Source organism: Microcaecilia unicolor, chromosome 3, assembly GCF_901765095.1.
Source record: "Microcaecilia unicolor chromosome 3, aMicUni1.1, whole genome shotgun sequence".
NCBI classification, from domain to species: Eukaryota; Metazoa; Chordata; class Amphibia; order Gymnophiona; family Siphonopidae; genus Microcaecilia; species Microcaecilia unicolor.
The window spans coordinates 371,958,577-371,985,318 of record NC_044033.1 but is presented as its reverse complement, the minus strand read 5'-3'; the positions used below and the strand labels follow the sequence as shown (position 1 = coordinate 371,985,318).

Sequence of the window (26,742 nt, the reverse complement as noted above, 5' to 3'; positions counted from 1 at the left end):
GGCTACTATGATCCACACTTTGGCAACTGGCCAGCTTGATTATTGCAATAGTTTGTATTGTGGTTTACCACAAAATCAATTAAAATGATAGAGTTCATCCATAATGGGACAGCCTGCTTACTGATAGGTCAGCATCACCCATTTTGTTCGCCATACATTGAATTCCTGCAGAATTGATGGCTCTTGAGAATGGTTATGTGGAAAGTGAGGAGGATAAAGCTAATATGCTAAACAATGACTTCTCTTTGGTGTTCACTGAGAAAAATCCTGGTGAAGGACCGCAGTTGGCTGCTGAAGGAATATTTGGGAATGGAGTGGATACTGCACTGTTTACGGAAGAAAGAGTTTATAAACAGCTGGAGAATCTGAAGGTGGACAAAGCTATGGGGTCAGATGGGATACATCCCAGGATACTGAGGGTGTTCAGGGAGGTCCTGATGGGACCTCTTAAAGATTTATTTAATAGATCTTTAGAGACAGGAGAGGTTCCGTGAGATTGGAGACGAGTGGATGTGGTCCCTCTTCACAAAAGTGGAAGAAGGGGGAAACTACAGACTGGTAAGTCTCACGTCGGTGGTAGGAAAAGTAATGGAATCGCTGCTGAAAGAAAGGATAGTTAACTTTCTAGAAGACAACGGGTTACAGGACCTGAAAAGGAAAATCCTACCAAACGAATCTCATTGACTTCTTTGACTGGGTGACAAAAGAAATGGATGAAGGCCATGCGCTAGATGTAATCTACTTGGATTTTAGCAAAGCCTTTGATACGGTCCCCCACAGAAACTCATGAATAAGCTGAAAGGGCTGAACTTAGGACCGAAAGTGGTGAACTGGATAGAAAACTGGTTTACCGACTGATGGCAGAGGGTGGTGGTAAATGGAATCTGCTCGGAGGAAAGGATGGTGAGCAGTGGGGTTCTTCAGGGGTCAGTGCTGGTGCCCATTTTGTTTAATATATTTGTGAGAGATATTACTGAAGGGTTGGAAGGAAAGGTTTGCCTTTTTGCAGATGACATGAAGATAGCCAATAGAGTGGATAGTCTGGAGGGAGTAGAAACGATGAGAAGGGATCTCCGAAAGTTAGAAGAATGGTTGCGGGTCTGGCAGTTAAAATTTAATATTAATACAATCCAGAAACCAGAAATTGTCATTACTGACTGGCAGTTCTGAATTTGTGTCATACCCCATTAGCCATCATAGCACCAAAACCTCCTACCTCTCTTATATCTAATGAATAAAGTGATTCTGACTAAACTACCACATCTTAATCTACTACATCAACTGTACTCAATTAGATACTTATTTTCTATAGAGATGACTGTGGGTGCCGTGACGTTCGGCGGCAGCCCTGTGTGGTTCGTGAAAAAAGCTGTGATAAGGCTGTGCTTAAAATAATGGTTCCCTTTCAGTTATTCACGTTAAAATGTAATGCCAAGAAGTGCAGAGTGATGCATTTGGGGTGTAGAAACCCAAGAGAGAGATACTGAATAGGAGGGGAGAGATTAGCAACCTCGACTCAGGAGAGAGACCTTGGGGTGTTGGTGTCTGAGGATATGAAGGTGAAGAAACAATGTGACAAGGCGACGGCCATGGCTAGAAGGATGCTAGGCTGCATAGAGAGGGGTATAACCAACAGAAGAAAGGAGGTGTTGATGAGGCCCCACTTGGAGTATTATGTTCAGTTTTGGAGGCCGTATCTGGCTAAAGATGTAAGAAGACTGGAAGCGGTGCAAAGAAAAGCTACGAAAATGGTATGGGATTTGCGTTGCAAACCTTACGAGAGACTTGCCAACATGAACATGTATACCTTGGAGGAAAGGAGAAACAGGGGTGACATGATACAGATGTTCAAATATTTGAAAGGTATTAATCGCATACGAACCTTTTCCAGAGACGGGAAGGTTTTAGAACTAGAGGACATGAATTGAGGTTGAAGGGGCAGACTCAGGAGTAATGTCAGGAAGTATTTTTTCACGGAGAGGGTGGTGGATACGTGGAATGCCCTCCCGCAGGAGGTGGTGGAGATGAAAACGGTGATGGAATTCAAACATGCATGAAATAAACACAAAGGAATCCTGTTTAGAAGGAATGGATCTATGGAATCTTAACAGACATTGGGTGGCAACGCCGGTATTTGGAGAATAAAACCGGTACAGGGCGGACTTCTATGGTCCGTGCCCTGTGAAAGGCAGGGACAAATCAAACTCGGATATACATATAAAGTATTACATACCATGTAAAAAGAATTGATCTTCTTGGACAGACTGGATGGACCATTCGGGTCTTTATCTGCCGTCATTTACTATGTTACTATGTTTAAGGTCTTGTATTTAAGTTCTTTGGAGCCCTTTTACAAAGGCACGATAGGCTCTATGCAAAAGCAGTGAACGCCAAAACAAGATTCACACCACGCTAGAGTGCACCCCTGCCCGTAATTTCAGATTTGGTACGTGCCTATAACTCCTGGACAAATTATTAATTTTATTTCCTACCACATACGGTGTTTCTGTGTTAACTGGCAGTTGGCGCACACCGACTGGTCATCGCACATGTAGCATGTGAACGCTTACCACTAGATCAATGAGTGGCGTTAAGAGCTCATGCCGTAAATAGGCGTGCACTGGTTTCAATTTTACCACAGGTCCTTTTCCAGGACCATTGAAAAAAAGCCCTTTTCCCCAGATACGGTAAAAACTGGCCCAGCATGCCCTCAAAAGACGCAATCGCACTACCGCAGGCCACTTTTTACCGCGGCTTAGTAAAAGGACCCCTAAGTCTTTGTATCAGAATGAATCCTCATATTTGAGGTATCTATAAGTTCTTTATGTTCTATCTAGAGCTTTGTGATTGTCACAACAGCTGCTTTTGCAGCCTCAAGTTTCAGTGAGGTTACAGGTCCTGATTTTATTATTGGCACCTATATGAAGCATCCAAAAAAGATGCCTATTTTTAGACTATAATAGCACAAATGGGTCTTCAAGACTGGAATAATCAAGAGTTCTTTGTTAAAAATAGTGGGCCTTAATCAACCTCAAATTGCAGAAAAACTGTGAATCCTGTAATATAATGACTCATCACAATGAACCTGTGCAATTACAGTGTGGAACCAGTGAAAAACATAATAAATTAATTGTGTCAGCTGATGTGACCAATCCATAAATAGACACTAAACCAACTATAACCAAAGAAAAAAAGACTAGTCATAAATAGACACAAAAGTGGAACTTTATCCCATGCACTGTTTGACAAAAACTTTTTAAAAAGGAGTATTTATATCTAAATAGAGTTTAGCAGCACAACACGGCAGAGCACAATGTCTTTTATTTGCTTACTGGAACAGACTAATCATGTCTAAGATCGATTGTGTATTGTCAACAAATGAGCTAAAGGGAAAAAACCTCAATGTATAACCAAATCACAAAAATATCGGTGAAAGCTATCTGTTCAAAACATAATCCTTCCCTTTCACAATCAAACCAATCATTTGGTCTTACCAAGCAGTAAAAATGGCTGCCTTATCATTAACAATGCATGAAAACTGCCGTCGGTAGGAAAAAACCCGCCAAAAGTGAAACCAGATGCACGTGCATGGTCTCAATAAGTAAAGCAGAAAACAGTGCATTATTAACGACGTCACTGAGGCCCATTTGTGCTGTGTTTTGCTTTGCTTGGTTTAGGTACTTGTGAACCCTCTCTTCTTACTTTTTTATTTTAAGACTATGTCATAAAGGCAACATTATTAGCACCTATGTGCCTTATAAAACAGGCACTCAGAACTAGCTCCAGTAGTGTCCACTCTGCCCTTGGGAATGCCTACATGTGGTACGTGTATACCTATGTGCTTGGCATGGGTACTTACACACAATTTAGATTGTGAGCCCTCTAGGGACAGGGAAATACCCAGTGTACCTGAATGTAACTCACCTTGAACTATTACTGAAAAAGGTGTGAGCAAAATCCAAATAAATAAATAAATAAATAAATTTTATGAAATATCTTTTCTTTGTGTAAAACAGGCTTTATATGTGGAAAAGCTTTTATAAAATGACTCCCTGGAGCCCACAAAGTTTTGTTTTCATGTACTGTGGCCCTGCTGGTGAAATGGCATGTCTTAAGATTTAGAATAGGAAACAGACTACCTGAAGTTTTGCACAAAAATCAAGACTTGGGCAGCAATTCTATCAATTGGTGTCTCACCGTAGGCTTAATGTGAATTCCAAATGGCCTAAGGGTGCAACTAAGCCTTTGTAGACTAATGCAAAGTTACATCGGTGCATCAAAACTTAGGCATGCCTACTTATGACAAGTCAATGGCTGGCATAAGTGGGCACTCCTAGGTGCGCCATGCAATGACCACAACTGATAGCATTCTATATATTGCATGCGTTGCATGGTGACACACCCATGACATGCCCATGTGTATACTCTCCTATCAATTATGCACCAAGCAGTGGAGGTGCACTGGTTATAGAGTAGCATCTAGCACTTACATGTATAACTGTCATGTATTGGCACCAATCATGCATGATCATGCTACCCCATGCTTGATCGAGTTTCATTGGTTCCATATTTATGCTCAAATTTCTTTTAAGTTAGCCTGTTGGATTTATAAAATATTTGACGGCCCGTGCCATTATTAAAGACCATTATTATTTGTTATTTATTTATTTATGATCAACTGTATTTAAATCATGTCTTGACTCTATCATAACCTTACTCTGTAAGCCACATTGAGCCTGCAAAAAGGTGGGATAATGTGGGGTACAAATGCAATAAATAAATAAATTTGTTACATTTGTATCCCACATTTCTCCACCTATTTGCAGGTTCAATGTGGCTTATGTGGAGGGGCATAATCGAACGGAAACGCCTATCTCCATGGGCGTTTATCTCTGAGAACGGGTCCGTGAAGGGGCGGGCTGAACCGTATTTTCGAAAAAATGGACGTTTTTGAGCTGGGCATTTGTTTTTTTTTTAGCGATAATGGAAACTAAAAACGCCCAGCTCAAAAACGTCCTAATCCGAGCCATTTGGTCATGGGAGGGGCCAGGATTGGTAGTACACTGGCCCCCTGATATGCCAGGACACCAACTGGGCACCCTAGGTCAGTGCGGTGGACTTCAGAAAAAGATCCCACATGCATAGCTCCCTTACCACGGGTGCTGAGCTCCCAACCCCCCTCCCCCAAAACCCACTACCCACAAATGTACAACACTACCATAGCTCTTAGGGGTGAAGGGGGCACCTACATGTGGGTACAGTGGGTTTTGGAGGCCTCCCATTTACCAGCACAAGTGTTACAGGTAGGGGGGGATGGGCCTGGTTCCACCTGCCTGAAGTGCACAGCGGTACCCACTAAAAGTGCTCCAGGGACCTGCATACACGCAAGCCTCTAGGACTTGTTGCTGCTGTATAACATTGGAACACCAGTTGACACCTGAAGACTAATCTCTCCAAAAACGTCCTTTATTGGAATAACTGCGTTTACTCACAGTTAACTGCAGATCAGAGGTTGTGCCCCACTGGCAACGAGTCTCCCTGGTACTGATATGAGCAGTAGGTCAGAGCTGGCAGAATGTTGTACAATGCCCTTTTTCAGCCACATTCAAGGTAAGAACTACGTTCTGTAACGTGGCTAACACAGGAAAGGGAACTAAAACTGGCTTACAAAAATGGCCACTACCGCATGGACTACAACAGGAAACACAACAGGGCACACTCTGACCCAGTAGGCAGGGGGAAAAGCACCATGGGAGAAGAGCCTACCAACTACCAACATCGTGAGACTGTAACACAAGCTAATGAAATCACAGAGCCCAATACCCTACACCCACCACAATGCAATGCTGATGTGACCCTGTACTGCAACCGAGAGCCACATCTGACCCAGGGAAAGGCTGTGACAGGATCAAACACATTCTGCTGTCATGGAGGTGGGTACGGCATTTGAGGCTGGCATACAGGCTGGAAAAAAGTTTTTTAAGTTTGGTTTTTTTGGTGGGAGGGGGTTAGTGACCACTGGGGGATTCCGGGGAGGTCATCCCCGATTCCCTCCAGTGGTCATCTGGGCAGTTGGAGCACTTTTTTGGGACTTGTTCGTGAAAAAAAAGGGTCCACAAAAAGTGACCCAAAATCGCTGTAAAAACGCCTTTTTTTCGATTATCAGCTAAAGACGCCCATCTCTCCTCGGCTGATAACCACGCCCCAGTTCTGCCTCCACCACGCCTCCGACATGCCCACGTCAACTTTATTCGTTTCCGCAATAGAGTGCAGTTGGAAACGCCCAAAATCGGCTTTCGATTATACTGATTTGGGCGCCTTTGTGAGACAAACGTCTATCTCCCGATTTAGGTCACACTATAGGCGTTTTTCTCTTTCGAAAATAAGCTGGATAGTACCGTAAAGGCATTCGCCAAGTCCGGTAGAGGAAAAAATACAAGATGATATTGTGGTAGATTAAAGGTACATTCGCCTAGTCTGGTAGAGAAACATATACAAGGTGATATTGTGGTCGATTAAAGGTACATATGTTTCAGGAATGATGGGGATCAAGGGGAGAGAAGGTTATATTGTGTCCATTGTGAGCATTTTCCATCTCACAGATAGGCTGCAGAGAATACCTTCTCCTGCTTTAGACTTAGCCTGGCCTCAGAATGACATCCTATAGTATATCTCCTATCAAACTGAGCTCTCTTTTTCATCAAGCACTGCCATTTCCTCCCCTCACCCTCCCCACTGACAGTTTGAACTTCGTGGGTGTGGCTTGGATCTCTTTCAGGGAGAGAAAACTAACAACTTATAGCAGCAGCTTCAGAGAGCATTTTCCATCTCACAGATAGGCTGCAGAGAATACCTTCTCCTGCTTTAGACTTAGCCTGGCCTCAGAATGACATCCTATAGTATATCTCCTATCAAACTGAGCTCTCTTTTTCATCAAGCACTGCCATTTCCTCCCCTCACCCTCCCCACTGACAGTTTGAACTTCGTGGGTGTGGCTTGGATCTCTTTCAGGGAGAGAAAACTAACAACTTATAGCAGCAGCTTCAGAGAGCATTTTCCATCTCACAGATAGGCTGCAGAGAATACCTTCTCCTGCTTTAGACTTAGCCTGGCCTCAGAATGACATCCTATAGTATATCTCCTATCAAACTGAGCTCTCTTTTTCATCAAGCACTGCCATTTCCTCCCCTCACCCTCCCCACTGACAGTTTGAACTTCGTGGGTGTGGCTTGGATCTCTTTCAGGGAGAGAAAACTAACAACTTATAGCAGCAGCTTCAGAGAGCATTTTCCATCTCACAGATAGGCTGCAGAGAATACCTTCTCCTGCTTCCACCCACCCTACCCCTCTACCCACCCACCCCTAGAGTGACATGTCTTATATAACCTCCCTATCAACCCACTCATTACTTTACCTCACCCATTTCTATTCTTCTATCACCTTCTCCCACTACTCCAACCAGAGTTACACCTAATCACACTGACCACCCTTCAACATCTTCTGTCCTTCTGTGACTGTTCTCTTGTGCTTGACTGCTTAAATATTTTAAATTTAAATGCTTTACTTTTTGTCTATTAGATTGTAAGCTCTTTGAGCAGGGACTGTCTTTCTTCTGTGTTTGTACAGCGCTGCGTACACTTTGTAGCGCTCTAGAAATGTTAAATAGTAGTAGTAGTAGCTTTGGTTATGCTGTGTTGCAGAGTGTAGGTATTTAAGTTGGGTCGATGGGATATCCCTTTTTGAACAGGTTGGTTTTTTTAGTGATTTCTTGAAGTTTAGGTGGTCATAGGTTGTTTTCACAGCTTTTGGAAATGCGTTCCATAGTTGTGTGCTTATGTAGGAGAAGCTGGATGCATAGGTTGCTTTGTATTTAAGTCCTTTGCAGTTTGGGTAGTGGAGGTTTAGGTATGTTCGAGATGATCTGGATATGTTTCTGATTGGTAGGTCTATGAGGTCTGTCATGTATCCTGGGACTTGGCCGTAGATGATTTTTTGGACCAGGGTGCAGATTTTGAAGGTAATATGTTCTTTAATTGGAAGCCAGTGCAATTATCGCGATTTGCCAAATATTAGTCTAGCTGCTATATTTTGAGCGGTCTGAAGTTTCTTAGTGAGTTGTTTCTTGCATCTCACATAGATTCCGTTGCAGTAGTCTGCATGGCTTAGAACCATTGATTGTATTAGGTTATGAAATATTTCCCTCGGGAAGAAATTACAGTGGACTAGGGGAAAATCCACGAAAATCCACTGCTTATTTCTGGTATAAGCATCATAAAATGTTTTGTACTTTTTTGGGATTTAATCAGGTATTTGTGACTTGGATTGGCCACTGTTGGAAACAGGATGCTGGGCTTGATGGACCTTTGGTCTGTCCCAGTATGGCAATACTTATGCACTTATATGTACTTAAGCTATTTTCTTTTCCTTTGTCCCCTACTTTTTCTAGAGCTGGAGATCACCATCTCCTTTACTTTCTATCATCTGTTGGGATGAAATATAGAAGATCTTTACAATTATCTTTTCCCTATCAGGACATCCAATTTTGGTGTTCCTTGCCTATCACACTTAGAACAATGTCTACATACTCATCTTTTTGAAAAAAATGTGAAGACTTATTTATTCCAGAAATCATATTTACAAGTCTTGTGTTTCTTTCTTTGTAATTGTAATCTGCTGTGAACCTATATAATGGGAGTTGGTGGAATATAAGTACCATGTCATATCATGGTACAGCACATGAGACATGGGAGTGTGTAGATGTCTTTGAGCGAGAGCAGACGAGAACAAATTTGGAGTCTTTACAAGCGTGTTAAACCCCTGAAGCAGCAATAGCGAAACGGGGACTTTCCTGTTGGGTTACGATTCAGCTACAGATCGTGTGTGCGACACCATTACATTGGGAGTCAAGATAAGTAATCGGTAGCTTTATCACAGTAGCATATTGTAAAGCAGAAAACATTAAGATATTTTTTGAGACAGATATACTCTGTGATCTCTATTTTTTGATACAGGCATATATCCATTGTCTACCCTTAGGACCAAGTCCATCTTTGATATTTTTGGACATTTGATAGTGTGGAGTTTTTGGGGGGGGCTGGATGATGCTGCGCCGGGCCCATGCCTTATAGTCCGTTCATCTTGGGCTGGCTGGGTGGCGTTACTGAAACCCCTTTTTTCTCCACTTATGCTGAAAGATTTGCATAGTATTGTGGGTGACAACTGATTCTTGTATCCTGTAACAATATACACAGGTAGTGTGAAACTGTGACTTTGGAGTTTCAAATTAATTGCAAGCTTGAGTGTATCATTAGATATAATTTATCAACCAGATTAACTAGGTAATATGAATGAAGGAAAGGTGGAAAAGTGAGAGGGCTCTTGAAAACACAAGAAATGGGTGAGGGAGAAAGGAAGATGGTGCTTGCCTTGGTTGGAACTGTTGGATGGCAGTCGGTCAGTTTCTTTTAAGGTACGGAAATGGACCCGTTTGCTGGCCTGGCTCTCACTGTGAAGCCCAATGGACTGCACCTGGATAATGTAATCTGTGTCCTCCTCCAAATCCCACAATACACAGGCCCGATTCGTGGTGTTGACTTCTCGAATGAACCTCTGCATCTGGCCATCCTGTCGCTGTGAAGCAAAGGCAACATAAAAAATAGGGTTGCATTATAAATAAAATTTTTAATCACGATGAATCACACAATTAAGTTATTTTATTTATTTATTTCCTACTGTGGCTCTTTGTGACTCTGGGCAACTCACTTAACCCCCCCCCCCCTCCCTCCAATGCTCCAGGTACAAAATAAGTAACTGCAGATAATATGTAAAGCACTTTAATTGGAACCACAGAAAGGCAGTATATCAAATCCTATCTCCCTTCCCTTCCCTAAAGGACTGATAATCTCCCTCCCTCTTACCCCCAGATCCAACATCTCTCCTTTTCTCTTTTTTCCCTCCCTCTCCTTTTCCCTCAGATCCATTATCTCTCTTTCTTTCCTGGGGCCCTTTCTCTCTCTCTCTCTCTCTCTCTCCCCTTCTCTCTTCCCTTCCTCCCCATCGTCCAGCACCTCTCCCTCCCTCCCCTCCAACCCCATAAGCTGCGACTCAATCTTGGTGGTGACTTGCACCATGCTGTTCTCGTGGCATGCTCATGGGTCTGCAGCTTATTCATCTTCCTGACCTAGGGTTTGGCATCTGCAGCCCCTCAATTCCACCCCGTAGTCTACCTTAAAGGTGGTCTTCTGTTGGTCCCTGGCAGTGGCAGCATTGTACATATGCTGCCTGCAGTCTGCTGTGAAGCTTTCCTGCTTGTCTGTCCCCCTTCCTCCGACTTACTTCCTGTTTCTACATGGGTGTGACTGGTCAGAGAGGGGAAAAACTTCAGACCAGGCTGCAGGTAGAATATGTGCAACACTGTTGCTGCTGGGGACCAACAGAAAACCACCTTTAAGTTGGACTAGCATGAGGGGAGTTGATGTGCGTGGTGGGAATAGGTGCTAGATCATGCCAAGAGCAGGATTCGGGAACAGAAGAGCAGAAGAGATTGTTGGAGAAGACAAGTTTACACTGCAACATGATAATTTCTTAAAACTGAGATTATTTTTTTAAATTGTGATTAATAATTAATATATTAATCACAGCATTAACTGCAATTAACTTGCGGCTCTAACTAAAAAGTGACGACAAAGCAGCAGCAGCAGCTCAATCAGCGAGATTCAGCAACAAAAACACTTCAGGTACCAAAGACCATTAAAAGGGTGCTTTGAGATTAATAAATTGTTTGCAAGCTAGCCATCTATAGGTAATAGGTCATCTTTTCAGATGGTTGGCTAATATGCAGAACAGAGGATGAAATACTTCTATTACTTATTTCAACCCAGCAGGAGGGTAAATTTATAATGCCTTTTCTATATGGAAAGGCTGTTGTACATGCAGAATAGGGCTTTTATAACATCACGTGACTTGAAACGCGTGCAAAAGTAGATGCAGGGTAAAAGTGCATAGGTATTCCTGGGGTTGTAGTGTGGGTGGATAGAAGTAGAGTTGCAATGCATGTGCATAATTTACAAAATATGCTGTTTTATGCCTAGAGCAGGTATGAATCTATAAGAGCATCTGCACGCCATCTTGGGATTCTATTTTATAGAAGTACATAGAAGTCTATGTTGTCTTTATAAAATAGTCTTAAAATAGGTGCCTTTTTAGACTTCTAACTTTGGTAACCTATTATAAAATAACCCCCCCCCCCCTTAAGATCTGTTTACTTGAATAGGGCATAAAGAAATTTGTTGGCAATTTTTAATAAATTGGGAGTTGAGCAGTTCTTAGAGACCTTATACATTTTTAGCTTGTTTTTGTGAAAGGCTGTATACTAAACCAACACTAAACTAAAGATGTAATTAAAGGAAGATAAGGCAAATTTAGCTAAATTTAAATGTTTTGCATACTCAAAAGATTTCCAATAACATTTGGGGCCCTGTTTACTAAGTTGCGTTAGCGTTTTAAACGCGCCTATAATTAGCAAGTGCGCTAACTGTGTAGGTGCCTATAAGGATATTGTAGGTACGTACACTGTTAATGCGCGTACATGGTTAACACGTGATAAAAATGCTAACGCACCTATAACACAGCTTAGTAAACAGGGCCCCTAATGGGTATGCAGTGTTGGTTGAGAAGAAGAGGGCTTACCTGCTGTAAGATGGCATAGCCAATGATGATATCACCTTCGGGCACATCCCATGACACCGTTGCGGAGTTGGCCTTTAGCTGAGTGACAGTCACATTGACAGGAGAAGGAGGTCTGTCTATGATATCCATCAGAAAAGGATCAAGAGAGAGAGTAAGAAAGAAAGACCAAGAGTTAAGGCAGAACAGATAATGAGATATATAGTGTATTGGAGTCTATGTACTAACCTGTGTTAAAATTAGTAGATGGGGGAATTCTATAACAATGCATCTATATAGGCCCCTAGAGGGCACCTAGTCTAGAATGGAAAGTAAGTGCCTACTGTCCTTTAGAGAATACTAGTGTAACCAGGCATAAACGGACCTATATTATAGGTACAACATTTATGCCAGCCATCGAACTGGCATAAGTGCTCTAAATGCTGGAGATATGCATGCAACGTATGGTCATGCTCGAACCAGACTCCACCTATATCTACAGCTCCCTGCAAAATATGCGCTATGTAAGATAACACGCATATTTACAGAATAGTGCTTACGTGGAGTTTTGGCATGTATACGTTAGCATACACTTTATAGAATTATGCATGCTATCCACCAATTTTAACATGGGCATTACTTCCATTTTAATGCAGGATGTACAGCACTAATGAGATACAGAACATATTGGTATTAAGCTGGCTGCGTTAAAGACAGCATGGCCAGGATAATGCTGCTGCATTCAACAGCTTAGGTCTCCTTGCCCCCCCCCCCCCCCCCTGTAAAGGAAGCAGTGAGTCTGTACCCACAGTCCTCCAATTCTCACAAAATGAAACAGCCTCTGAGCGCCCCTCTACTACCCCTCTGAGCTAGATAACAGTGAAGAGAGCCTTTAACTTCCTACTGGCTTGGCCTCCTGCTTCCAAACGGCACTGCACAGCAGCAAGCCAAACTCTGAACCAGAGACAACAGAGTGCACAAATAGAACAGGATGTGTGTGCCAGGTTGAATACATGCATATTAATCAGTATTACAGCTAGCTCGGTCGCTGTGGGTATTTTGGGGACTGAATCAGTGCATTTTTGATGAGTGTCTGGTTGATGCCTTTTCACTCATTTATAGCCTATGGAAAAGAGCTAAACAAATGTTAGGAGCATGCAAATGTCAGGTGTGTGAATTCAGAGGGGACATACAGTTGTACAGGCTACTTTCTGAAGGGAACATGGCTTAAGATATGAGTGGAACAACAAAGAGAGTCCAATTCTCCCGTAAAAAACAACAGAAAAAACAAAAGAACGGAAGAACTCAAAAGAACCAGACTCAAAAAATATGAAAAGCCAAATTTATTGCACAAGACCCTACACGGTCCGTGTTTCGGCCAAAAGGCCTTCCTCAGGGGTCTATAAATTGGCTTATACAAATATTCATATATACATCCAAAGATTCATTCGAATTCGGACAGATCTGCTGATCCTATCCAAGCTGATGCATAAGTACTACTGGCATTAGTGTGCCGCTACCTTATTCTTCTATTCTCCCTGATATAGTATGGTTTGAGTTATTGTTTGTCATAAGTTTGTTGTGATTTATGCTATTTATTGCTTTATAGTGTGAACTGTTTTGTGTAATGATGAAAGGCCATATAGCAAATTTTGTATCAAATAAGTTAAATTATGCCTGTAATCACTAAAGTCTAGTACTGTACAAATATAATGGCAAGTTTTAAAAAGGTCACTGGGTTGATCCAAAAAGCTATAGACTTCTACCATGGAACATGGTGGAAGGTATTGTTAAGAACAAAATCAATGAACACATTGATAAACATGCATTAAAGGAGGAGGAATCAATACTGATTTTCCTGGATTTTCAAGAGGCAATGTGAGAGACTTCAGAGGAAATGAACATATAAATACAGAAATGTAGAGCCTAATATTCACCTGGCAGTGTTCAGCATTTTGCTGACTGCTGCCATCGTTAAACCCGTAAATTTAATGCCAGGCCATGTTCAGGCTCTGGAATTGAATTTCTGGGTATAAGGAGCCAGCTAAAACATAGCTGGTTAAGGGAGTCTTTTACTAAGGCGTGCTGGCATTTTTAGTGCGCGCTGGACAAAATTACTTATAGCAGTGCGGGGATTAACACAAGTTAATGTCTTCAGAACCCATCCCAGGCACAAATGAATTTTTTAGTGCAGTTTAGCCTATTGTGAAGGATCTTCAGAATTCCTGCATCCAGACTGCTAAATTCACAGTCAGGTGCACATCATCATTGATCCTTTAGTGTATGTTTTTTGCGTATAATATTGTTTCTTTTTTTATAAACATCCCTTATTCAGAAATCTCATGCTTCATGTCATGCTTCATTTCTTAATTCTACCATTACTTTCAATTACTACTTTACTTTAGCTGGCAGCAGAGTGAAGACCTCAGGAACCTCAACTGACTAGGCCAGGTTTGGCGACTTCATCAGGGCAGAGGTTCTTTTTTTGCTCTCCTGCTTCAGTCTTCTTGTTAGAAGATATAGGAATACATTGGCATCTCTAGCGTTTAGCGCGTGCCTATTTTTAGTGTGCACTAAAAATGCTAACACGCCTTAGTAAAAGACCCCCTAAGTTCGATATTCAGCACTTCACTGGCAATGAAGAACCATATAAAGACAGGACTGTGTTTTATGGTGTCCTATTTATGTGATTATCTTAACTGGTTAAATGCCAACTCTGCCCCTGGAATGCCCCTCAAATAGCTGTTTTTGGTAACTGGGCATTTTTAGTGGCCTATCTGGTTAAGGACTGCTGAAAATGCCTGGTTAGCCCTAGATAGGCGATTTAAACGGCCAAGGCCCATGGAAAATGAAGGCAGGTAAAAACCAAATGGCCCACCCATACCAATTACCATGCTCTATAATCCCTTCCACTCCCTCAGACATCCTCTGTGCTGGTCTCATGAAATTTAGCGTATACAAGCATTTAAGATGCACAATGAGAAAAACAATCCAAATGATATGTACACACTGATGGGTTTCATACTAAAATCTTGGAATAACTGTAAATAATACTTTGAAATTCTCAGCTCAATGAGTAGCGGCGGCTAGAAAAGAGAATAGAATGATTGTTCAAACTGTAGAACAAAATGAGAAATATTACAATGTCTTTGCATTGATGCATAGTCAATTATACCTTGGATGCATGCAACATTCAAGGTACAATTGCACTATGCATCAGTGCAAAGACGTTGTAATAATTATGGCTATCAGCTCTTAACAACGATATGGTGGAACTAGAAAAATGCAGAGAGGGGTGACAAAAATGATTAAGGAAATGGAAAGTTTACATGGGTTAGGGATCTTCAACTTGGAGTAGAGGTGACTGATAGGTGATGTGATAGAGGTCTATAAAATCAGGAATGGTGTAAATAGCTATTTACTCTTATCAATACAAGTAGGAGTAGGATACACTCCTTTAACTAGTAGCAGTTCTTGGTAGTGTGTTTTGTTTTTTTAGTCAATGCACAATTAAAGTATGTAATTTGCTACTAGAATAAGTGGAATGGGCTAGTAATATAGCTTAGTTTAACAAAGATTGGGACATGTCTTTTAGACAGGCAGTCGTGGATGTTTTCTGTGAATAAGCAGCAATGAATGGGCATTTCTATTTGAAATCTGATAGGTACAGGTACTCCTGCAGACCTGGACTAATCACTGTGGGTGAGAGGATGCTGGGCCTGAAGAACCACTGATCTGACCCACCATGACTTAATTTTAACCCATTATTCACTTGTTCAGTATCCATGTTTGTTTTAATTATTCCCATAATAAATAACTCCTTAATCCCTTATTTGTCCCATTTGTCTTGAATAGATTGTAAGTTCTATTGAGCAGGCACTGTCTCTTACGTGTTTTGTGTACAGCGCTACGTACATCTAGTAGCGTTATAAAAATGACAAGTAGTAATAATAGTAGTAGTTTTTATTTTGTAGCCAAGTATGTAATTTTACAAAGGGGCAGAGATGAGACCTCACTACAGTTGGATTCTAGTTCCACAGGATCCTCTTTCAGTCTTCAGTGTGCAAGCTATGCCTGTTCCTTGATCGCTGTAAACCTCTCTCCATTGGTAGCTACACATGTCCATGGTCTCTCATTAGTGCTGTAGTCATTGCTATTTCTTTGCTGTGTGTGATAGCCAGTTTACTAGTTATCTTTGCTGCTTCTCTCTCCGACTGTTATTCAGCTATTTGGTCTAAGTGTCCTATAAATAGTAATTGAGGCTTCAATCATTCATGCCTCTTACTAATATTTATGACCTTGAGATCTCTTCCCTTGCAACGTGCTTCTGTTTCCCACCCCATCAATCATCTCTGCCAGAGAAGTAGGCCACTGCTGTGAAAGTACCACAAGCAGAGAGGTTCACAGGGGCTTGGTCGTCATCAGCTGCCAAAATCTTCCACCTCTTGCTGCACCGCCATCTGTCTCACTCACTCACTATGCAGGTGTTTCTCTCTCTGTCCCTGCACAGGTATTTGCCTGTCTTCCTGCATCTCTCTCTCTCTCCAGCTAGTGTCTATATATAATTTCTCTGAATATAATTTACTGATCTAGCTGTATATGTGCCCATCTGATCTATCATCTATTTACATATCTGTCTATATTATCTCTGTACAACCATCAATTGCATTCTGTCATACAGTTCTGGGAATGCTCTTCCCTGTCGCTCCAGGTTCTGATATCGTCACGAGTGTAACATTAAGAACAGTTCTCCGTGTGTCGCTCCTGTGATCCAGCATCACCATGCACATCACATAGCAATGCAGAATCATGGACACCGGGGCTCAGAGCCAGCGCAGGGACAGCTGCATCAATTAAGCCAGATCCTCTGAACTTGTGCCGGAAACAGAACTTGCTATTTAATGAGAGTGATTAGGCAGCATCAGCATTTGGCAGCTCGTCCTGAATGTCATTCTGCCAAATATACCACCGTCTGCACGAATTGGATTTCGATGCAATTTTAGTCTGAAGCCCATGCCTCCCCCTCACCTGCCACTGGTGCATGGCTTAGCCTTACTTCTTTAGATTGAAGACCTCTGCTATGATCTATGTAGTACTGGAAGTGCTGGGCAATATGGGAAATTGTGAATGTCCTTGTGAGTCACATTTCTACATAAATGACAGAGATAGAAAGGGATCTATCAGAGTGTACACGAGAGGTCCTAGTAATAGGGGAGGCAGAGAGACTTGACAAAGTATGCTACAGAGAAGTAGAATGGTCTTGTCACCTAGCCACTACTCCACAATCATTAATTTGCCTCCCTGGTGTCTATACTACTGCTGTGTACTATTATAGAGCAGCCAAGCCTTCAGGGACCACCTGGCTAGTTGGGTTTTCAGGATATCCACAATGAATATGCATTCAAATTAACTGGGTATACCATTAATATTTCAATATAGTTACACTGATATTCAGTATCTAAATATATAATAACTATAACTTCTTTCTCATAAAACAAATATGTACAACTTCATTTATTCATTACAAAATTAATATTCCTACATAGAGCTTCTACCTATGTATCTCGCAAACTAATCTCGTTCAATCTCACTCATATCATTCAATCCTTCAATCCTTCATTCATCCAATAGCCATACCAGTTCTTCCAACCACTGATCCTATATAATAATTCTCACCTCCAACGTTCTGACTTGCCTGGGACCGTGGCTCATTCCGAGTTGGTCTGCTAGGCTCCGTAGATCAGGCTGACATCACCGCAGCCATTATGATGTCAACGTCAGAACCCGGGGGAAAAAAAACCATGCCTCACAGCTGATCCATGTCCAGAGGAGGGTCGCTGGACATGGGTGGCTGCAGGGGAGCCGAGGAAAACCTAGCTAGCGCCCGTTTCATTTGTGTCAGAAACGGGCCTTTTTTACTAGTTTAAAATAAATTTCCCTTCTCTATTTAGACATCAGATAGTAGCAATATACGGGTCCTTTTACTAAGGTGGCCTGAAAAATGGGTTGCGCTAGTGTAGGCGTGTGTTTTGGGCGCATGCAGATCCATTTTCAGCTTGCCTGTAAAAAAAAGCCTTTTTAAAATTTTTGCCAAAAATGGAAATGCGGCAAAATAAAAATTGGCGCGCGTCATTTTGGGTCCGAGACCTTACCGCCACCCATTGACTTAGCGGTAAGGTCTCTTGCGGTAACCGTCTACGCGTGTAGAATTATGATTACCGCCTGGTTTATGGTGCGCATAGCACACACGCGTGAAAACCAAAATTACCGCCCGGGCCACTTGGTAGCTGGGCGGTAACTCCAAATTGACGCACGTAGGATGCACATATGCACCTACGTGGCTTAATAAAAGGGCCCCATAGATCTTAATGAATATTAACCATGTCTCTTTTCCTTCAATACCTTTCTCAAACTCATATTCAGCACATAATAGATACCTAAACATATATTATAAATCCTTACTTCCTTTCAGTCCAACAATAAAAAAAACTATTTCCATCATTACAGATGAAATTATTCCCAAAGATTATGTGTCCAATAATAGAGATGGCATAAATTTGACACAGATCATCAGAAAAGTTGCTGTTTCTTTCATGAATCTGACTATTCGTCTTCCATATAAGCAGCAGGTGATACAACACGATGCAGAAAAATCCTCAGTTACAATAAATCCCTTCAAATAGACTGGATTCCACCACAGTTCTTTTCCTTAGGTCTAGATCAAATTCCTGGATCCCGACACAGTTCTGTGTTTCGCAACTTGTGTCATCAGGGACCAGATTAAAATAACAGCAAAAGAACATATAGGGAGCACTATACAATATAAACTATCATATCCCCACAACCACATATATTTATGATAAGATATTTATGGTAAGAGGGATAAGATATTTATGGTAAGAGGGACCTGCAATATAAAAAATTGAGTTCCTAAATTCAGTTGATTTTATAACACGATAAGATGGTACATCCAAAGTTAACTGATCATCTGACCTACGCAACCGAATTGGCTGATATATGCAGAGTTTGGCAGCCAGGACCTTAGATATGTGTCCCATTAAAATTTTAAAAACCAGACAAATAGTCTTAAACTGGACTCTATCGGGCTCATTTTCAAAAGAGAAAAGCATCCAAAAAGTGTCATAAAGCACCATTTGGACAGATTTCTTCTCAAAACATCTAAATTGGTATTTTTGAAACCTGTTTTGCAGTCGTCTATCTACGCATTTCATCTGCAATGCATCTAAATCACAAGGGGGGGGGGGTGTCTAACACATGGACGTTTTACAGACATAATGGAACAAAGCCAAAACATCTAGGGTGAAAACTTCAACGTTATAATGCCTTTGTATTGCTCCATGGTGCAACCACACCTTGAATACTGTGTGCAATTCTGGTCACTGAATCTCACAAAAGATATAGTGGAATTAGAAAACGTACAGAGAAGGGTGACGAAAATGATAAAGGGGATAGGATGACTTCCCTATGAGGAACAGCTAAAGCAGCTAGGGTTCTTCAGCTTGTAGAAAAGACAGCTGAGAGGAGATATGATAGAAGTCTATAAAATAATGTATGGAATGAAACGGCTATATATGAATTGCTCTTTCCAAAAATACTAGGACTAGGGGGCACGCAATGAAGCTACAAAGTAGTAAGTTTAAAACAAATCAGAGAAAATATTTCTTCGTTCAACGTGTAATTAAACTCTGGAATTTGTTGCCAGAGAATGTGATAAAAGCAGTTAGCTTAGCAGGGTTTAATAAAGGTTTGGATAGCTTCCCAAAAGAAAAGTCCATAAGCCATTATTAAGATGGACTTGGGGAAAATCCACTGCTTATTTCTAGGATTAGCAGCATAAAATGTATTGTACTGTTTTGGGATCTGGCTAGGTACTTGTAACCTGTATTGACCACTGTTGGAAACAGGATGCTGGGCTTGATAGACCTTCGGTCTGTCCCAGTATGGAAATGCTTATGCTATGTTCTTATATATAGATTGTATTTACCTCAAATCATCTTAAAATGTTTTCACAGATGCTATCCCAGGCTGGATACATTGAACAGAACACTGCAAAATGGTGCCAGTCTCAAAAATCGCCAAGACATGCGCAATGATTGTTAACTGTCCTATTTACCAAGTTGAGGACTGTTATGTGATTTAAATCGTGGGCCATTCAACTTCTTTAAACCTGTAGGGGGTCACAGTTTTCCATTAAAAAAAATAAGCCATTGTTCCTTTCTCTGTACTATCGCTGAAGTATCTCCTCCCCTAAAATTGTCTATCATAACTAGCACTAAAAACTTTAATTCTTCCACAGTATGTTGGGCTATTTCCCAATGTTCGACCAAAGGGGCTTCTCTTCTGTTTAATCGTAAATTACTCAAATGTGACATATGATATTTAATTCTCCTTTAGTTTGTCCTATGTACCATAAGTTACAAGGACATCGGATGCCATATACTACATTCTGTAAATCGTCCATCTCTTTCGAAAATGAGCCTGATAGTAACCTATGGAACTCTGTAAGTCTAAGGGGCCCTTTTACTAAAGGATTACTGCGCGGCACCCTGGAACTGCAGCCCGCCCAATGCAGGTGTGCTGGCAGTAGTTCCAACCCCAGTGTGCGCCATTTCCAGCGCTAGCCGAAATACCACAAAATATTTCCGCTGGTAATTGGGCAGTGTTGTACATTGCCAGGATACCACTGGGCTAGTGCAGGAGCCCTTAGTGCTCCCCTCCTGAAATGGCCACGTAGAAAATGTTTACTTACTGCACAGCCATTTCTTTCATCGGCCTTTTTACCCTGTATGGTAAAAGTGACCTCAGCGCACGACACCAACATGCGCTGCCGCTAGCGCAGGACCCGTTTTACTGCAGCTTGGTAAAGGGTCCTTAAGTGCTTTGAAAATGAGCCCCATACCAGCTTATTTTCGAACAAGAAGGCCGGCGATCTTCCGACACAAATCAGGAGATGGCCGGCCATCTCCTGAAGCCGGCGAAATCGGTATAATCGAAAGCTGATTTTCGCTGGCTTCAACTGCTTTCCGTCACAGAGCTGGCCAAAGTTAAAGGGGGCGTTTCGGCAGGCTATGGAAGGCGGAACGGGGGCGTGGTTACGAGATGGCTGGCTTCGGCCGATAATGGAAAAAAGAAGGCCGGCTCTGACGAGCACTTCGCCGGCTTCACTTGGTCCATTTATTTTTAGGACCAAGCCTCCAAAAAGTGCCCCAACTGAGCAGATGACCACCAGAGGGAATCGGGGATCACCTCTCCTTACTCCCCCAGTGGTCACCAACCCCCTCCCACCCAAAAAAAAAATTAAAAATCATTTTTTGCCAGCCTCTATGCCAGCCTGAAATGTCATACCCAGCTCCATGACAGCAGTATGCAGGACCCTGGAGCAGTTTTTAGTGGGTGCAGTGCACTTCAGGCAGGTGGACCCAGGCTCACCCCCCCTACCTGTTACACTTGTGGTGGTAAATGGGAGCCCTCCAAACCCCCCCCCCCCAAACCCACTGTACTCACATGTAGGTGCCCCCCTTCACCCCTTAGGGCTATGGTAGTGTTGTACAGTTGTGGGTAGTGGGTTTTGGGGGGGGGATTTGGGGGGCTCAGCACCCAAGTTAAGGGAGGTATGCACCTGGGAGCAATTTTTGAAGTCCACTGCAGTGCCCCCTAGGATGCCCGGTTGGTGTCCTGGCATGTGAGGGGGACCAGTGCACTACAAATGTGGCTCCTCCCACAACCAAATGCCTTGGATTTGGCTGGGTTTGAGATGACTGGCATCAGTTTCCATTATCGGCGAAAACCAATGCTGGCCATCTCTGACATTTGGCCGGCCCCAACCGTATTATCAAAATGAAAGATGGCCGGCCATCTTTTTTGATAATACGGTTCGGGATCGCTGTTTGCTGCGCCGGCCATGTAGATGGCTGCCCATATAGATGGCCGGCGCTGTTCGATTATGCCCCTCATAGTAACCTATGGAACTTTGTAAGTCTATGTGCTTTGAAAATGAGCCTCTAGGTTTCATTGCATAAAATAGCATGAGTTAGTGGTAAAATAACCCATCTTAATGGTAGCCCACATCGATAACTTCCTCCCTCATACTGTTACCCTCTGGATCACCTTTGAAGCCAGTTTTATCATTCTTAGACCAGTTGTTGCAACCTGAGTTCTACAAGCATGTTCATGTGTGTGTGGGATTTGATTTGTGAGTAGTGGGTCCCCATAGTAGAGCACTGCTTTGGGCTCCAAAGGCTACAAAAAGGAGGTAAATTTAGTTTTGGGTCCTGAGAACCAGGAGGAAGGGAACTCCATCGAATCCTTAGTCTACCATAATGACTTCTCATCTCTTGTATATCTTCCAAGCTAACATCCAACAGTCCACATCAAAAAGTGACAACTCACTCCAGTAATTGTTAAAAATAAAGGATATATTTTATATGCTACTTCACAGACACATATCAAAAGAAAATGAAAGGAAATCCAAAAATACAATGCAAAAATAGATACTGGGTACTTGTAGGGCTCAAAGTATAAGTCCCTCCTTATCTGTGGGTTTTCAGCAGCACTGTGGATAATCCTGGCAAAAATATCCCTGTAAACATCCTGGCACTATCCAGTTACAAATGAGGTGGAATTTGAGTGGCAAGAAGGCAGTTCTGTCCAGCTAAACAGATAGCAGGAATATTCAGCCACTATCCATATAGTTAAGCAGTTTTCATTATCACCACAAACCACTACGAAATGGACTTGGGAAAAATCCACAATTCCAGGAATAACATGTATAGAATGTTTGTACGTTTGGGAAGCTTGCCAGGTGCCCTTGGCCTGGATTGGCCGCTGTCGGGTACAGGATGCTGGGCTCGATGGACCCTTGGTCTTTTCCCATTGTGGCATTACTTATGTACCAATTTTTATTTGATATACCGCAAGGTACTCCTAAATATTAACCATACAGTTATACACATACCCCCACATTCTATAAAAGATTGCCCAAATTTGGGCACATATCCCAGATTGGTACCCAAATGAATTAGTTAACGGACTCCAATTATTTCATTACTGGAGTTAACAAGCACTGAATTGGCACTAATTTCGATTTGGGTGCTGATCTGGCTACACGTTATTCTGTAACAATGGGCACCTAATTTGGATTGCGTGTAACTCTAAAGGGGGTGTGGCCTTAGAAGGGGCATGGGAAGGTCAAGGGCATACACAAAAGATGTGTGCAGTGTTATAGAATAAGGGGGATCCGCGCCCAACTTATGCACCAGGATTTACACCAGGTTTCAGCTGTCATAAATTCTCACGCCCAAAGTTGAGTGCTGAATTCGGTGTTCAACGCTATTCTATAAAGAGTGCTCAACCTGAAGTGCCCTTTATAGAATAGTGTTGAGCACCACATTTTTATCAGTGCCAAATGTATAGAATCTAGCCCATAGGGGGTAATTCTAAAAAGAAGGTGCCAACATTTAGGAACTAAGAATGCATGTGAATGAACAGAATACTGGTGAATAAATGCATAAATGGCGATAACCAGGCTGCACTCTATTCTATAAATGCGCCCCTTTATATAATCTCCTTTGCAACTGGATATCACTGCTATGTGCATAGTTTAGCTATTGGTGGTTGACAGCATCCTATATAATAAAAAGCACTACCAACATTCTGAAGCTGACTCCGTGGCACTGTGGCAGTGTAGGGTTCATAAGTCTGTAGGTCAGCATTTCATTGGCTCTTACTGTCCCCGCCTTCATGTCGAGGAAACGGAATGCTGCATAGTTGCCAAGCAAACAAACGCGACGTCACAGGAACGAAGAACCAATCAGACAGAATGGAACTTGGAGGAGGGACGTGGAGTGGATTGAATCTCTAACAAACAATCATATACAGGGAGGTACGAACATCAGTGGAGGCAAGTGCACAGAACGGAAGGGAAGACAAACATTTAATCACTTTGTCACTCACACACATACACACACATACTCAATCACTCTGTGTAACTCTCTCTTACACTGTCTGTAAAACACACTGTCACTCTCTCAGATGGGCAACTGTATGTTGCATTCTCACGAGTAAGGAGCTCTTCTGATGTGATTGTTAAACTGATTGAAGGGCCTGAACAAGGAAAACTTTTACCACATTGTAACACAGTTTACACAAAAAATATTGTATATAAAGAAATCTTACATATGTAAACAACAATTATATTCAGAATACAACCGTGGAAACATTAATGGCAGGAACTCATTACATTGCTAGCGCCGTTTCATTGTGTTAAGAAACGGGCCTTTTTTACTAGTATATGTATATTAGGCAGGTAGCCAGACCTTGAATTTTGGGAGTGTCAGAACACAAGGTGGGAGGGGCACAAAATTTTGCTTTGCCCAGCCCTAAACTTTGTCTCCCCATGACCCCTCATACTTGAGCTTGTGAGGGTCCCCAACCCCACCAGTAGAAATGCTCCTCCCACGTATGGTCGCTGCCACCTCTATGATGGGCCTTCCCCCCCAGCACATGCTTGGTTTCTGCAAAACCAAGCAAGTGTGGAAAAGCCCCGCCCCCTGTGTATGCTCAGTTTTGCAAAAACTGAGCATGTGGGGTGGTGGTGGGAGGCCCGGTGCTGCGGCAGCAGTGGTTACGAGTGGTAGAGCGCTTCTACTGGTGAGACATGGGGACCCCTGCCAGCCAGTGGCCTAGAACACATATTGGGGGGACCCCAGATCTCCAAGGACTCCCTGTGGTTATGCCCTTGTTGTATATTCAGCACTGCTGTCCATATAGATAGTGATTTTAAATATATGTGTTTTTTAAACCCCACAGCCAGCATGTCTTTAAAGAAAAGCTCTGGCTTCTTACCTTCAACAGTGGGCTGTTAGGCTTTAAGGCAGCTTACAATTAATTCTATCCAACTAATAAGTATCCATACTAAAATCAGCAACAATAAAAGTAAGGAATATAAAACTACAGGAAAACAAGATCAATAATATAAAAAAAATCTCAATAAAAATACAATAAATCAATCATTAAACAATCACTGGCCTATAGTCTTATGCTGTAAAGAATTTCAAACAACACTCTTGCTCAGATCTCAAAGTTCAGCTGAGGCAATGAGTTTAAACAACCTTTGTAGATATAATGGCACCATCCCTTTCATTTGATTTTAAATGCCACTGCTAAAAAAAGCTCTCTATAGGTGCACTGAGCTAATCTTAGAAAAAGCAAGAGCAAGTGGAAACAGTGAGTGTCCTGGACAAGGGAGAGGGATTACTGAGAATAGGCAGAAATGTGATAAGAATGGAAAGGCCATGTGAGTCGTTACCCTTTGCACAGCTGCAGCCCCAGCCAGACCAGCTTACAGGTGGTGGGCCAAAGATGGGATTTGGGTACTTGGAACCTTGGGGGATAAGGGGTGAGGGGAACAGGGGGGGGGGGGGGGGGGAACAGAGCAAAAGATAGATGGTGTTGGGAGTGGGGAGGGAATAGGGGGGAAGATGGATAGGATTTGAGGATTGAGTTGGACAAAGCAGAGTAAGAACTGGACTCTGCAGAACTGGGACTTGGAGATTGAATGGTAGAGTGTTGGGAACAAAACAAGGAATTATGGGTGGGAGAGACTGAGTAGGAATTTTGAAGGGATAGTGAGGACCTGGCAGTCGGTAGTTATGAATAGGGAGTGTGTTACATAGGTTATGAGTAAATGCAAGGGATGTACAGTGGGGGAAATAAGTATTTGATCCCTTGCTGATTTTGTAAGTTTGCCCACTGACAAAGACATGAGCAGCCCATAATTGAAGGGTAGGTTATTGGTAACAGTGAGAGATAGCACATCACAAATTAAATCCGGAAAATCACATTGTGGAAAGTATATGAATTTATTTGCATTCTGCAGAGGGAAATAAGTATTTGATCCCCCACCAACCAGTAAGAGATCTGGCCCCTACAGACCAGGTAGATGCTCCAAATCAACTCGTTACCTGCATGACAGACAGCTGTCGGCAATGGTCACCTGTATGAAAGACACCTGTCCACAGACTCAGTGAATCAGTCAGACTCTAACCTCTACAAAATGGCCAAGAGCAAGGAGCTGTCTAAGGATGTCAGGGACAAGATCATACACCTGCACAAGGCTGGAATGAGCTACAAAACCATCAGTAAGACGCTGGGCGAGAAGGAGACAACTGTTGGTGCCATAGTAAGAAAATGGAAGAAGTACAAAATGACTGTCAATCGACAAAGATCTGGGGCTCCACGCAAAATCTCACCTCGTGGGGTATCCTTGATCATGAGGAAGGTTAGAAATCAGCCTACAACTACAAGGGGGGAACTTGTCAATGATCTCAAGGCAGCTGGGACCACTGTCACCACGAAAACCATTGGTAACACATTACGACATAACGGATTGCAATCCTGCAGTGCCCGCAAGGTCCCCCTGCTCCGGAAGGCACATGTGACGGCCCGTCTGAAGTTTGCCAGTGAACACCTGGATGATGCCGAGAGTGATTGGGAGAAGGTGCTGTGGTCAGATGAGACAAAAATTGAGCTCTTTGGCATGAACTCAACTCGCCGTGTTTGGAGGAAGAGAAATGCTGCCTATGACCCAAAGAACACCGTCCCCACTGTCAAGCATGGAGGTGGAAATGTTATGTTTTGGGGGTGTTTCTCTGCTAAGGGCACAGGACTACTTCACCGCATCAATGGGAGAATGGATGGGGCCATGTACCGTACAATTCTGAGTGACAACCTCCTTCCCTCCGCCAGGGCCTTAAAAATAGGTCGTGGCTGGGTCTTCCAGCACGACAATGACCCAAAACATACAGCCAAGGCAACAAAGGAGTGGCTCAGGAAGAAGCACATTAGGGTCATGGAGTGGCCTAGCCAGTCACCAGACCTTAATCCCATTGAAAACTTATGGAGGGAGCTGAAGCTGCGAGTTGCCAAGCGACAGCCCAGAACTCTTAATGATTTAGAGATGATCTGCAAAGAGGAGTGGACCAAAATTCCTCCTGACATGTGTGCAAACCTCATCATCAACTACAGAAGACGTCTGACCGCTGTGCTTGCCAACAAGGG

General features: G+C 42.6%; 1 protein-coding gene across 1 annotated transcript in view; it reads right to left on the bottom strand.

Moving 5' to 3' along the window:
• The window catches only part of FNDC4 (fibronectin type III domain containing 4), an 80,879-nt gene that overhangs the window by 8,597 nt on the left and 45,540 nt on the right, over positions 1-26,742 (bottom strand). The window contains exons 2-3 of the mRNA XM_030195533.1: positions 11,689-11,804; positions 9,426-9,630 (exon numbers count right to left, since the gene is read on the bottom strand). Of these exons, the coding sequence (XP_030051393.1) occupies positions 9,426-9,630; positions 11,689-11,804 (321 nt within the window). The remainder of the gene's footprint in view (positions 1-9,425; positions 9,631-11,688; positions 11,805-26,742) is intronic.